Source organism: Crassostrea angulata, chromosome 3 (assembly GCF_025612915.1).
Source record: "Crassostrea angulata isolate pt1a10 chromosome 3, ASM2561291v2, whole genome shotgun sequence".
Lineage (NCBI taxonomy): Eukaryota > Metazoa > Mollusca > Bivalvia > Ostreida > Ostreidae > Magallana > Magallana angulata.
In genome coordinates, this window is record NC_069113.1 from 4,171,165 (window position 1) to 4,187,169 (window position 16,005).

General features: G+C 35.8%; 1 protein-coding gene across 2 annotated transcripts; it reads left to right on the plus strand.

The window, feature by feature from the left end:
• The first annotated feature begins 26 nt into the window (after positions 1-26).
• On the plus strand, positions 27-14,493 carry LOC128176192 (probable methyltransferase TARBP1). Of its 2 annotated transcripts, none has more exons than XM_052842336.1 (26): positions 27-76; positions 388-1,379; positions 1,591-1,660; positions 1,864-2,012; positions 2,117-2,270; positions 2,460-2,595; positions 4,942-5,038; positions 5,337-5,538; positions 5,679-5,930; positions 6,032-6,129; positions 6,223-6,360; positions 6,473-6,642; positions 7,120-7,309; positions 7,785-7,970; positions 8,310-8,467; positions 8,719-8,790; positions 9,138-9,369; positions 10,349-10,498; positions 10,838-10,921; positions 11,124-11,311; positions 11,502-11,583; positions 11,981-12,137; positions 12,337-12,516; positions 12,704-12,828; positions 13,469-13,605; positions 13,713-14,493. In XM_052842336.1, the coding sequence occupies exons 2-26, from the start codon at positions 405-407 to the stop codon at positions 13,882-13,884; spliced, it is 4,554 nt and encodes a 1,517-aa protein (XP_052698296.1). In that variant the 5' UTR covers positions 27-76; positions 388-404; the 3' UTR covers positions 13,885-14,493. The 2 variants fall into 2 exon arrangements, with proteins under 2 accessions (XP_052698296.1, XP_052698295.1); XM_052842335.1 differs by having other exon boundaries at positions 28-76; positions 391-1,379.
• The last annotated feature ends 1,512 nt before the right edge of the window (positions 14,494-16,005 follow it).

The following is a 16,005-nucleotide window of genomic DNA, read 5'->3' on the forward strand; positions in this document are numbered from 1 at the left end:
ATCATTCTTGTTCTGGTACACGTGGGTTTGTTATTGCTGCGTGCTGACAGGTGCTTCTCATCTTTTCGAAAAACCTGTAAGCTTGACATCTTTTATCTAAACTATATGATTACTATGGATACTTTTTGTGTCCATAAGGCACATTGCCATAAACATAAATGATTATGTTTTCTGAATAATGTACTTCAACATGTTCAAAGTAAATTATAAAATTTTAACACTGTTTAATAGTTTATTCTCTTTTGAGAAGTGGCCGTGACAGGCATAGCCTACATCCACATAGCATAGCCTTGATGTAGGCTATGCCTGTCCACTTCTCAAAAGAGAATATTTAATAGTTGTACTATTGATATTTTATATTATTTGTTGACATACTTTATTCACCAGCAGGTTATGGAAATAAGATGGATTTCATGACAGTGAAGAAAATAGCATCTAATGCTGTTGATTCTCACAAACTAATAGATCAGTTGGTGAGCCAGATCAAAGCACAAATAGATGATAACAAAATCACAGGACCAGGTGTTTGTGACATTTTGTTTTTATTGGAAAGCATCATATCATATGATCAAGACTTGGAAACTAGTTACATCCACAAGGTTTTGGACAGCGTGTGCCTTTCCCTTCTTGGCAAGATCCACCCCTCAATCGATAGTCGTGTGGAGAACTTGGCCGTATTGACCAGTGTTAGTTCCCTGTGTGGTACATGCCTGCTTAAAGCTGATGAAGTGAGAGCAGTTACACTTATTGAGCAGTGTCTAGGGCTGCTGAAAAATTACAGTCATGATACTGAGTGGCCATCTGAAGAGGAGGGAGTCATGGACATTTATTGCTGTTTATCAGTTCTGCAGCACATTTCTAAACAGAGCAGGAACAATGCTTTACCAACTGTACAATCTAAACTTCTTCTGGGTTATTTCATCATTGCACAGGCAATGAAATATATGAAAAATAACTTACTTATTAACATGACTATGAATTGTCTACAGAACATAATAAGTTTAAGCTCTGATGGAAAGTTAAACAGACTCACTGCTGTATGGGAATTGATCTTTGAAGAATTTGATGCAGGAAATGAAAAACCATATGTTTTACTCTGTGGTATGGCCAACCATTTCTTTCCTGTAATCAATAACAATGTAGTTCTTGATTTAAAAACTAAGGATGCCTTCTGGAGAATTATCCAACAAGGAATAAGTAAAACAACACCATCGTCTAGGAAACAGAGCATGTATCTGCTGAAGCGAATCACAGACATCTGTAACACCTGTGGAGTCAGTGTTCAGAGTGAACACCTGTTCCAGTGGGGGCCCAGTGGTGACTACCTGGAGATATGGGATGACTACATCTTGCTGCTGGAAACTCTTGAGGAGAGACAGGTGAGAGTGCTATGTGTGGTCTGACATTGATCAGGGATGTGGTCCATTCTTATCTATGTTCATTGAGGCATTTCTTTGTAGCAATTAGAAAATGCATTATGTTCAGAATTATCCTTTGGATTGATAAAAATTTTGTTCTGAACTTTGGGAAACTTTTCATTGAAAGGTTTTATGATGTAAGATTTATACAATATATTAACTCCTTTTACAGGTTCACATTATCAAGCCAGTACTTCCAAGACTTTCCAAATTAATTAAGGCTACACACATTAAACAGAATGGTAGGTTACTGTACAATGTAGCATTGATACATGCATTGCTTATGGTAATCCAGAGTACATCCTGAAACAAATTCATTTCTCAAAAAAAAAAAAAAAAAAACAAAGAAGATTTTCTTCTCCCATTATTATAAATCATCCACAATAAAAATTTTCATGTTTACCATATTAAACTAATTTGTTTAAATCATTATTTCTTTTTATAGGGCAAGGAACATTGCACACATCTTGGCTGATTGCTCTTTTTAAGAGATTCCTGATGCATGAAAGCATCTTTGTTGTGAGATGGGCAACAAATGCAGTTTTGACGTTAGATCTCAATCTTTGCCCAATGCTAAAACAAGATGAGGACAAGGTAAAATGATCAGCTGACTTTTCAATTCAATTACATGAACTTAATGGGTTAGGTACAATGTGATACAAATGATAAGAAGTGTTTGGTTTTACAAACTCTTGCAGTATTTCTCTGAAGATTTCTTGCTCTCAATACAAGAGCCAAAGCTGTTCATCAGACCAGAAGGGGCACCTGCAGGGACATGCCCTTCCTGTGGAGAGGCACTCACGGGATTCTTCAGAAATTGCTGGGAAGTCCTGGCCACCTCTGCTACTAAAAGTATGTTTTCACTTCTGTCTTGATTTCTTGATAAAAATTTGCCCATGATAAATATTCATAGAAACTTTTCATAGGCACCCATCATCTTGGAAATCAGTTGTTGTCTTTAAGTACAATAATTTGCTTTTTTCTTCCTAGTCAGTATATACACATGTACATGTATAATGATAATAGCGTGGGCTTTTTCAGCTGCTTTTTTCAGGAACATCTTAACAACAATCCTTAGCCACACCTGGAGTCCTGTACCATTACAGTTTATTTTTGAGGCATTGTCTAAAATCCCGGCCACTCCCATCTTGGACTCAGTTGGTCTTCAGGATCTGAAGTAAGTGCCTTTATTTATTGTTTGAATCTGTCTTTTTAGCTCACCTGAGCTGAAAGCTCAAGTGAGCTATTCTGATCACATTTTGTCTGTCGTCCGTCTGTCCGTCCGTCTGTCCATCCGTCTGTCCGTAAACTTTTCACATTTTCAACATCTTCTCTAGAACTACTGGGCCAATTTCAACCAAACTTGGCACAAATCATCCTTAGGCAAAGGGGATTCAAAGTGGTGAAAATTAAGGGCCACACCCGTTTTCAAGGGGAGATAATTAGAAATTAAAGAAATATTTCGAGAAATTTTCAAAAATCTTCTTCTCAAGAACCAGAAAGCCAGGAAAGCTGAAACTTGTGTGGAAGCATCCACAGGTAGTGTAGATTTAAAGTTGTGAAATTCATGACCTCCGGGGGTAGGGTGGGGCCACAATAGGGGGTCAAAGTTTTACATAGGAATATATAGAGTAAATCTTTAAAAATCTTCTACTCAGAAACTAATCAGCCAGCAAAGCTGAAACTTGTGTGGAAGCATCCTCAGGTAGTGTAGATTCAAAGTTGTGAAAATCATGACCCCCGTGGGTAGGGTGGGGCCAAAATAGGGGGTCGAAGTTTTACATAGGAATATATAGAGTAAATCTTTAAAAATCTTCTTCTCAGAAACTAATCAGCCGGCAAAGCTGAAACTTGTGTGGAAGCATCCTCAGGTAGTGTAGATTCAAAGTTGTGAAATTCATGACCCCCGGTAGTAGGGTGGGGCCACAATAGGGGGTCGAAGTTTTACATAGTAATATATAGAGTAAATATTTTAAAATCTTCTTCTCAGAAACTAATCAGCCAGCAAAGCTGAAACTTGTGTGAAGAATCCTCAGGTAGTGTAGATTCAAAGTTGTGAAAATCATGACCCCTGAGGGTAGGGTGGGGCCACAATAGGGGGTCGAAGTTTTACAAAGGAATATATAGAGTAAATCTTTAAAAATCTTCTTCTCAGAAACTAACCAGCCAGGAAAGCTGAAACTTGTGTGGAAGCATCCTCAGGTAGTGTAGATTCAAAGTTGTGAAATTCATGACTCCCGTGGGAAGGGTGGGGCCACAATGGGGGGTCAAAGTTTTACATAGGAATATATAGAGTAAATCTTTAAAAATCTTCTTCTTAGAAACTAATCAGCCAGGAAAGCTGAAACTTGTGTGGAAGAATCTTCAGGTAGTTTAGATTCAAAGTTGTGAAAATCATGACCCCCAAGGGTAGGGTGGGGCCACAATAGGGGGTCGAAGTTTTACATAGTAATATATAGAGTAAATCTTTAAAAATCTTCTTCTCAGAAACTAACCAGCCAGGAAAGCTGAAACTTGTGTGGAAGCATCCTCAGGTAGTGTAGATTCAAAGTTGTGAAATTCATGACCCCTGGGGGTAGGGTGGGGCCACAATGGGGGCTTGAAATTTTACATAGGAATATATAGAGTAAATCTTTAAAAATCTTCTTCTCAGAAACTAATCAGCCAGCAGCTGAAACTTGTGTGGAAGAATCCTCAGGTAGTGTTGATTCAAAGTTGTGAAAATCATGACCCCTGGGGGTAGGGTGGGGCCACAATAGGGGTCGAAGTTTTACATAGTAATATATAGAGTAAATCTTTAAAAATCTTCTTCTCAGAAACTTATCAGCCAGCAAAGCTGAAACTTGTGTGGAAGCATTGTCAAGAAGTGTAGATTTAAAGTTGTGAAAATCGTGATCCCTGGGGGTAGGGTGGGGCAACAATAGGGGGTCGAAGTTTTACATAGTAATATATAGAGTAAATCATTAAAAATCTTCTTCTCAGAAACTAATCAGCCAGATGATTCTTTATAATTGTTAAGACTTTGGCTCCAGGACAATTCTTCGGCCTCACAAGAAGGTTCAGAGTTTGATGTAGCTTTATATCCCATATATAAACAATTGTTAAGGATCTTTTTGAGAACTGCAATACTCAACATGTGATATGACTATAAAATCATCCTGTTAGAAAAGGGACTAATGATTATAAACATAAGAATATCCAGGGGGAAAAGTGGATTTTATTTATACAGGATCTACATGTATTATTGTACATTGTCCAGATAGTTTGTATTATGACTCCATTAAGCTGATTTTATCATACCTATTGTTCCTCAGGTGAGCGATGTGGCCCATGGGCCTCTTGTTAAAGGTAGTTATAGAAATTAAATGCTAGCAGATCACTGTTTATGGATCACTTGATTAGAAAAGGTTTCTTGTTATTGTGTAAATAAACCTTAAAAAAAAAAATGATTTTACAAACTATTAAATGTATGAAAACAGTATACAGTGTATGTGTATATTTATCAGTTACACATTTAATGTAGAAATAGTGTCAGCTCCAACATGAGAACCTGGGATGGCTTTACCAGGGGAACAGTGCAGTGTTTCTGTGGACAGATTCTCCTGAACCTCATCAACACAGTAAGTTCTTAACTGGGTTTTCCACAGGAAAAATCGGGTTATTGAAATGGTGAAAATATACAGTTAGGCAGCAACCAAAAGGGTTCCCCTATTGTATGGATTACCCGGTACTCCTCCTACAGCTTTCAAGATAGGAAGTTGTTGTTTTGCAGACAAAATGTGCATATATCAGAGATGTGCATATTATTTGGATTTTGATAATTTTGGAAAAAAAAATAACAGCTGTTAAACTTATATAAGGTACCGGTACCCCTATTTTCACTACTCGGCTGATATGAATTCCAACATTTGATCTTAGGAAACAACACAGCCCGTGGATTTTTTTTCAACACTCACCATGTATACTAAAACAGAGAGTCTGTTTCGAAGAACAAGTTTTTGGAAAGAAGTGGTTTATTGGCTGAAGATGGTCACAAAAAAGGAGATAAAGACTTGGACATCAAATGACATAAAATCACTCATTAAAAACCAAATCACCAAACACCTGGCAGTCAAAGATGGTTTGTATATTGTCTTCTTGAAATAATCCAGACACAGAAACTAGTGGTAGAAACCAAAATTACCCATCTAAATGAATGTTTCCAAATTCAGTTGTAATACCAATAGCAGGCATGAAAATTTTATATAACCGGTATTATAGGAGGTGAGAGTATTTTGGACGAGACTGATATATTGATGACTGTTCGCCTGGTTCTTCTATCTGTGGATGCTGATATTCTTCCCATGAAGCCTGGAGATGATCAGGAGACATATTCCCTGACACACTGTCTGCAGGCACTGACCCACCTCATCAATGACTTCCCCACCCATCCCTACATGCCTGTCATCAAGGTGGAGCGGGCTCTACAGCTGTTGACTGGCCTTGTCACAGAAGTGGGAGGAGATTCTACAGGTATAGTGTTCTGTTAAGTAGGGGAGGGGGTAGGTCAGTTTTATCACAAATTTTGTTAATGAACATCCAGAGTTCTCATACTGTTATTGTAAATTTTTCAGATGATGACTTGTCTCAGTTCATCAAGAAGTCTCTTGGTGCCTCTGCTGCTGCAATAGTAGTATTCATTCAACAGAGATTGGCAGAGGGATGGAGACTGGTAAGCCATTCAAGCCTTATTCTTAAGAGGTTTTTCTCACAATGCCATTTGTTTTAATATAGTTGATAATGCATTAGATTTATATATCTATAGACAAGTGATCTCCCCTCCCTGAGGCTTTGCTGTGATGCACTGTCATTGGTTGTAAGTGGGTCATGTGATAGCAATACAAGAGAAGGAGTCAGAAGCTTGTCCAAAAGATGTTTACAGTACCTTCAGACCTTAAAACAGGTTGGAATCAAATACTTGACAAAAAATATAAATGCATTTGTAAGATGCTCGAAGTACCTACAAAATTTTTTGTGACTTTATCACAGTAAATAATGTTGTATTTAATGTTCAGGACAGTTCAGAGAATCAAATAAGGCGACTGGGAGCAAGTACAGTGCTGGGTACTATCACAAATCACGCTTCCGACCAGACACTAGTCCATGGTCTACTCGCTCTCATCCAATCAGCTTCCTCGTTTATTCCTGCCACCTTCATAAAGCCACCCTCTGATGATGGCATCAGGTAGGTCATTGATATTTCATAGATTGGCAATTTTTTTCATACCAATCTACAAAATGAATAGAAATGTGTTCATAAACATTTATATTGATCCTGATGTATAAATCTTGGCCCCAAAACCATGTAATATAAACCAGAATTATATTAAAATAAAGAAAACTAACTGGCCTACATGTAGGTAAAGGGTAGATACTGTAGATTCCTAATTAAACATGAGGAATTAATACCTGTGTAAAATCGAGCGAAGCACACCTCGCTGAATTGTTCGCGATTTTATATTCTCGCAATTTGATGCAAACCGGTTGAATCTTGTAGTTAAGTACTCAAGTAAAATAAGGAATCTACAGTATTTTCGATTGGGTACTTGATGACAAAGATACATGTAAATGTTATAATGCTGGTAATTTTGCTCATAATTTTATGAGTATGAGAAGAGAGATGGATATTGGAAGTTCAATTTTACTTTCTTGCTTTACACAGCCAAAAAGAATGGGGTGCTCTTGCATCAGATTTTATGACAAGTCAGTGGAAAACGGTATATTTCTACCTCCAAAATACCAAGCCCTCCGACTCCTTCATCAGTGTGGAGAATTGTCTGGATTATCTCGCTGTTAGTTCGGGGGAAGCTACGCTTATTCTCTTCAGCTGCATCAAGATTCTCCTACCAATGGTAAGTGCACTACATGTACTGAATGTCTACAACAATCATAATTCAATATCTACTTAGTAACATGAGCTTTATGATATTAATATTGAATACTGTAAATTACTAATTAAACGCGAGGAATTAATATCCGTGTAAAATCGCGAGAAGCCCGTCCCGCGAATTTTAAAATCTCGCTTTTAATTTATGAACATATTTAAACTACATGAAACTATGATAAAATTTCGACATTCACGATTTTATGTTTTTGCGATTTGATGGAAAACCATTGAATCGTGGAATTAAGTACTCGTGTAAGATAAGGGATCTACAGTATGTTCGAGTATTTGATCAAGCAGCCAGGGGTAGAAGGGAAGTTTGTGTAGTTATTAAGCAGAATTCACACCATTGAGATGATAAAAAATGAAATATTAGAATTTTTGTTCTTCATGCATTACAGAACATGTAGAAATAAATTTTAATGATCTCATGATTCCAACAGAAAATTGTTGAAGGAAAGTTGGATACTGTTGTGGAGGTGCTTAGACTAGCTTGGAATTACCTGTTGGAGCATCAGGGGAAGGGAACCAGTTACTGGGCTTACCTGGAGGGATATGCAGACATGGCATTCCAGCGAGTGCTGATGACACAGCCAAAAGAGTCAGCAGTCACACAGAAACTTCTAGAGGTATGGAAGTGCATCAGTTATACAGTGTACATGTATCTGATTCTAAAAGCTATATTGCCTATTAATGTAAACAATCAATTGGATTTTTTTTAATGTTTTGAGACAATGATAAAGAAACCCCAAATGTAACATGAATATAATTAAGATTTTGGGTCAATTTGTTCATATGCTTGATGATTAGGTATTGCATAATGAATGTAGCACATACATGTGGAACACAATGTATCCAGAATAGTGCTAATATGTCTATTGTATTTGTTGCTTAACGTTTTAAGACTTAAATTTTGCAATTACATGTATTTTTCTTTTGATATCATTTGTCCCTAAATTTCAACTAAGATTGCTGGTGAGCTGCTATTAGCCGGGGAGGAGAAGAGTGGGGTGGTAAACGTCCTCCTGAAACGTCTGCTCACTGATTGTCCGCTCCCGATGGAGAACTTCCTGTCTGTCGTTGTACAGTGCTGTATGTTTGGACCCATTTACAAAAAACAGGACAAGTAAGACGGCAAATAATGTACACAAAGAGAATCCCTGATGCTTAATAACATAATAACTTAATAACCATAGTACAAATGTATAATAAATAATTGTTAAATTACATCAGTCGTAATTTATTATGCTTTAAAATATCATGACCCTCTTTTCAATTCCATTTAAACAACATAGTTTCAGACTAAGTTATCCCCCATTTGCTTGGTGTTTTGTTTTAGACTAAGTCATCCCCTATTTGCTTGATGTATTGTTTCAGACTGTTGATTGATGTGTATAGTTACATGTCATCACTTGGGTCAAGGTTAGCTGTCAACCAGCTCAATCCTTGGTAAGTCAGCTGTTAGCATCAGTCAGTTTTACTGGTAAAAGATATCATAAACTGGTCACATTTATTGATAACTGATCAACTAAATATCATTCCAACTTCTGTGAAGGTCATTTAAAAATACCCAGCGATTACATTCACTTTCACAGTATTCCAGCAAGTTTTCAACAGAACACATTTCATTATATAAAAACCACATGTAACGTTGAAGTACATGTATTATGAATATCGAAATATTTTTTTTTTTTATTCTGTTGAGTTTAAGATAATAAGGTTGTACTGTATTCATTCGATTTTGTAATGAAATAACAACAAGGGCAAAAGATTCAGCCTAAAACTTGTTATAACAGGCAACCAAAAAATCTGATGTTACGAGTCTGGCTTGTGGAATTTGTGTGCCACTTGGATCCCCAGAATTCCCTGCACCACTCCTTTGGAAACCGTTTCCTGTCAGCGTTATTTGAGAAGTACCAGAAGTTAGTGCAGATATCTACTGGCAATATCTTCATCAACTCTCTGGCCCATCGTCAGAAGAACAGACTGATGCAGTTTGCGCTGCTTTTGGAGCCATTCATTTCACAGGTATGCTCATGTTATGTATTAACAGTAATGCATTGTATACTGTGGTTTCATTAATATTCAAGGGTACCAATTTTCGTGGAAAAAGTGAAAATCACAGTTTCAAGGATACGTAAATTTGTGGCCAATGACCCTATCAATATAAAATGATAGTAGAAATTGCACTTCAATGAACACTTACAGCGAATTACAGAATACCGGTAGAGTTTTCAATAGCTTGTTGGATTGCTCAATAGTGTATTCAGTTTGGTCAGCAAGGTATCACATCAGGTTTAAATCTAGGTCCTGTGGTTGCTCAAGTGTAGATTGTTATTTTGCACTCAACCCATTCATTTACACGAAGAAAACCTCTAGAACACTCCCTCCTATTGTTAGCTATTCTATTCATATACTTTTGAAAAGAATGTTCACTTGGACAGCATTGGACTCTATAGAGCATCAATTCTGCTTGGAGTAATTTGAAATTTGTTTTTCAAAAAATGTAATTCAAAAGGCAGTTCTGAAGAAACAAACAAAAGAGAAAAGCATAACTTTAAAAAGGAGATATTTTTCCCTGCAAAAAATTCTTAAACATTTTGGTTCCCTGATTCCTGGTGCAATACAGCACTAATAGTTTTTTGTGCTGACTGCTTAATTAGTTCAGACTTTTATAGCAGTAATGTATGATAACAGAGAGAAACAAAAAGGCCTAAAATGTGCAAATGTTAACCAGATTAAGTCATTCTATTGCTGTCATACCTGAGTAATCACATGACATAGATTTAAACCTAATGTGATACCTTGCTGACCAAATTGAATACCCTATTGATCAATCTAGCAAGCTATTGAAAACTCTACCGGTATTCTGTAATTCGCTGTAATTTCATGGATAAACTTAACAACGAAATCCATGAAAATTGGTATTCAGCGAATATTGATGAAACCACAGTAGTCCATGGTGTATTTATCTACTGAACCCTCTGTTGACACTGATCTATTACAGGCTGACAGTGGGAGAGTCTTTGAGCTGTGTCTGGATTTCTTGGGTCTTGAGATGCAGCCTTCGGTCCGGCACTACCAGGAGTGGATGTGTATGAGGCTCGTGTCAAGATTTCCAGGCCTGGTGGCTAAACTCTGGCCAGCCTTTGAAAAGGTAAGCTTTCTTAAATTATCTGTTTTAAGAAAATGAATATCTTTTTTGGCTGTTAGAAAATGTTTTATTCAATTCAATTCAGTGTATTGATATCACCATGTTGACAAACAGTCAATTTTTATTGTTAATGATTATGAAGATTTACATACAATGCTTTGAGAGCATTTTTCACTCTTTTACATATTAAGGGGAATAAAGGTACAGTATATGTAGTAGTCACTCTTATAACTTACTGTATATTACCTCTAAGACTAGTACTAGTATTATCTGCATACAGAAATTTGACTATTATGTACATACTATATGTATTAAACAGAAAATATAAATTGCTTGTTACAGCTCCGAAAAACCAGTACAGCAGGCCTCTGCTCACTGCTCCATATTGTTGTTCATACAGGACCACTGCAGCCCACGAAGAGCCAGGTAAAGTCTACTGTCTACATATCAATAGTTGTTGTGAAAAGAGAATAAAACCTTCTACTCAAGTTCACAATGTAAATTCCTCTTATTACTGAAATAAATAATAATCTATAAATAGTTGCACAGTATGCATTGTTAGTATATGTTTGTTTTCCATGTGATGTATAAAACAACCCCCCTATTGGTTAAAATGATTGTATTACAGGAGGTGTTCTATGATTCTGCTCTGAACAAGGTGCTCTCTCTGTCCATGGCCCACCACTTCCACACTCGGATACATGCCCTGGCGGTTCTCTCCTTGATGTGGGACCAGTGTAAAACACTCGGGCTTCAAGCAATTCTCAATCGTCACAGCATCATCCATGCCTGTTTTTCTTTCTTTGATGAAGACAAGTAAGAATACAGGGTCTACGTTTTACAATATCTGTCAAGCCCTATTAACAATTAACAATTGTTTGCTAAAATCTTGAGAAATGTCCCAGCTTTTGTGGACATTACAAACATTCATGAATAGTTTTACAGATTGTAAATCGTTGAAGCCCATGTATAAACACTGTTAACTCTTTCTTATTAACTTGTACAGCAATTCTGCAAAGAATGTGAAGAAATTACTGGAGAATTACTTTCTGAATGTCCTTGACCTTCACAGAGACTACAGTTTGGAGGTCAGTCCCCACTGATTCTATAGTGATAATAATCACTGATGTTGATAGTGATTATTACTAGAATTTCAATTGGTCTCACAACCATAAGTGTTAAATGTTTATTATTAAATATGTGTAATATGTATTTAGCAGATGATTCATATTATTTGATTCCTGTCTGTACCGAAGCTATTAATATGCTTTGTTTTGAAAAGTTGCAAATATTATATTACATGTACAAACCAATGTAGAAATCTACTAAACTTCCTTTTATCTTAACAGTTAATAAGTAATCTTCCCTTTCAGACCCTGATATCACCCTGTTTCACAACTTGCCTCACCTCTTTCAATTGAATGATAATTTAAGGTTCATTTTTCTTTAATCTTCATTGTGACTGTGGCACTGCATTCGTTTCAGACCTTGTTTCACACCTTACCTCGCCTCAGTCTGTTGAATGATGATGAGTGGATTGCCCCTCATTACTTTTCTGCCTACCCTAAGGCCTGCTACATCCCACTTCTGAACCCTGACCCCAGCCTAGCTAAGTGTGAGGAAAGAACAAGACATTTGAGAGGTAAGCCCTAATTATGATACATTCAAGGAGGTAAGGCAGGCAGTCTGTAAGCAGTATTGGAGGGAGCTTCATGTGCCTAGTAACTATTGATCTAGGAATCATTTACATGTACATTCTGCTGTCTTGTTTGAGAGTTACATGTAAATAGAATTAAGTTGTACATGTATAATTCTGTAATGTTTGGATTTCGTTTAAATAGTCCAAAATGAGGGTGAATCAGAGGAGGCAGTGGGAGATATACAGAAGAAAATAATGCCATGGCGACTGATGAACCCTGATGACGAGGTTGTTGAAGAGTTGGAGTACGCCAAACGTCAGCACAAGTCTAACGGACTAATTCTAGTGACCTCCCTGATAGACAAAGTACCTAATCTTGGAGGTCAGTGTTCAATAGACGTAATCTAGAGTTAAATCAAATCGACCAAAACTTACAGGCTAAGGAGAGTGTCATACAAAAATTGAACTAATATAATTTTATTTTATTGCATGTTAGGGTGTAAGACATGTAAACATTTTGTATCTGGTGTACTGTAATACTGTAATTAAAGAGGAGTGAACTTTTTCAGGGCTGTGCCGGACCAGTGAGATCTTCGGAGTTTCTGAGTTTGTCATTAATAAACTGAGATATGTGGAGGACAAGGTGTTTCAGTCCCTCAGTGTCACAGCTCACAAGTGGGTCCCGATCAGAGAGGTAAATTATTACATCTATAATAGATAGATATGGAGAGAGGTAATAACCCCCCCCCCCCAACAAAAAAAATTAATTGCTTAGGATATGTAGAAATCACTTAGTCTTTGCTATGGAGTATTGTTGAAGCTAAGATTGCTCATGACATTAGGGTCATTTGAGCAAGGTCAAGGTTACTGGAAGAAAATGTTTATAACTTTTGTGTGGTAAATAGCTTTCTTATTTAGATACATCGGAAGTTCTTTTCCCCTTTTCACACAGAATTAGATGATGGCTTACAGGTTTGCAATGATCTTGATAGAACGGTCATTTTGCAAGTACTGGTTTCTTTAAGAAACTGTCTAATTTCTGTCCTGTCCATATGTTGTAATGTCGGAATCACAAGTCTAATTTTAATTATATTGATAGTCTGTGACCTTGGAATATGTCATTACTTTTACCCAACTTCATTTGAGCCAAATCAAGGTCAAGGCATATTGAAAAAATTCTCAGATTGGGGTACCAGTATCTTTTATATTACTTTAACAAGTCTTCCATTAGTAACACATGAAGATTGTACATGTAATTCTATTTATGATTTAAATGTGAATAGAATTGAAAAAGATAATGATTTTCTATTTTTAAAAATTTTTGTTCATGCAAGGTGTACGAAGCCTGTCTGCCGGAATATCTTCAGCATAAGAAATCCCAGGGCTACACCCTAGTGGGCGTGGAACAGACAGCTAACAGTGTATCACTAAACGACTTCAGATTCCCCACCAAAACACTGCTCTTACTCGGGTAATTACTCAATCTAATTTCATATATACAACAGTTATTTATATGTGGGAGATGTTTGCCTCTTTTTCGACCATTTTTATATTAGAATTTGAATGTGTTTTGTACAGAAATGAGAAGGAGGGAATCCCAGCTGGCCTGATCAGCCTGCTGGATGTGTGTGTAGAGATTCCACAACAAGGGGTGATTCGGTCACTAAATGTCCATGTCAGTGGGGCTATACTTGTGTGGGAGTACAGACGACAGCAAATGATGGCCGGGAGTACAGACGACAGCAAATGATGGCCGGGAAGACAGACGACAGCAAATGATGGCCGGGAGTACAAAGGACAGCAAATGATGGCCGGGAGTACAGACAACAGCAAATGATGGCCGGGAGTACAGATGACAGCAAATGATGGCCGGGAAGACAGAAGTGTCCGGCAGATAACGACAGAAACTTTGAACCGGGTGAAGCTCATCGCAACTGTTCTTCTTAACATGTCCCTCTCAGTATAAACTGATGCACTGCTTCACACACACACTGAACAACTCTTGAATTAGTGTTTTCATGGAGAGAGAGTAGATCCTGGGACCCGTACCAGTCTGTTTTCAATCTCAACAGACACCTGCAAACCTAGTGTGCAGAAGAAATTAAACAGAATGCATTGAGAATGAACCAGTTGTTAGATGTAGAAAATTTAAGTGATTGAAATAGCAATACATAAGAAAAGAAGTCTCCCTATAATATTTACAAGTGCAATCTCATTGTTATAAATGTGCCATCTTGATATCGTCATATCATTGTTTTAAGGACAATGTCCTGAGTTTACATGGCTAAGGTGTATGTATTATGTAGAGGATATTTACATGTGATTTGTTGTTACCGTGGTAAATAAAAGTAAAATTATATACGGTTATCATTACTTTGAACCTTTACTACAGAACTTGACTTCAGAATTCTCATTTTAAAAAATGAAAAATCTGTACTGAGGCATTATTAAGAAACATTATTGAATATGAGGGTAAATTTTGTTATATAATTTTTCTAGGCATTTTGCTTGAATTTCGGAATTGTTGGCTATTCTACAGAAAACTGGAATTATGTCCATAAACGTAGGTAATCACAGATTACAAAGCTCACCGAGACGAGGCATCACCTTTATGAGGAATCACCTTAATGAGACCACCTTTATCATATTATTTGAAAATCATAGTTAATAATGATCTTGGATATACATGGATACTGTTTTGACACAATATCGTATAATAATATCATATGTTAAAAAATTGTAAAATAATCATATATTCATTTCATAGGGTATTATATGATACAATGTTTATCAATGCAATAATATAAAATACGATATTGCATCCTATGATACCTACAATACATATATAATAAAATACTGTAATAAATGATGATATATGAATTTGTTACATATGATATGACATTGTATCTTGTTATACATTATTGTATTTGATCACATAATACAATATCAAAATAATAAATATATTATGAAATTGATATTATATGATACCATATAATAATATATGGTACAATATCATATCACATAATACATCACAATATTATAACATATGATATTATATTGTATAACATAATAGTATGATATTGTATTGTATGATATTGTATCATATTTGATACATAATAGGATATTGTATCATACGATACAATAAAATTAGATACAAATATGTATCATATTAATTGATACAATATAATGTGATATAGTACTATATTATATAATACAATATCATATATACTTTATTGTATTATATGATACAATATCACATTATACAATATCAAATAATACATTTTCATATGATATAATAATATATAATGTAAACCAATATCATATTATACAATATTGTATCATATGATATGATATATATAATACAATATCATATCAAATGATACAATATTATATGTTGCAATATCATATGAAATAGCATGTGATAAAATAGTATATTATACAATATCATTTTATACAATATTGTATCATAATTAACAATACTATACATAACAATATCATGACACAATTTCATATCATTATATACAAAGAAATTGATACAATATCATATCGTATCATATAACTTTTTACAATATAATATATGATATCATATTGTATTATATAAAACAATAGTGTATCATATCATACAATACTATATCATATTATATCATTTAACAACGAACACATCAATCAAGCAGGTTTGAGATAGGAGAATTTTTTTAGCATCCTTGATAATGGAGATCTGCATCTGAAGCTATCTCTGCGGTTCATTAATATTATAGTTAAATCAACTTTGCAAGCTATTATCTATAAAATATGTGACCTGTTCCAAAAAAAACATATCCTGTCCAGCATCTGAAACCTAAGCCTCGGATTCAGCATTCAAGCCTGCCAG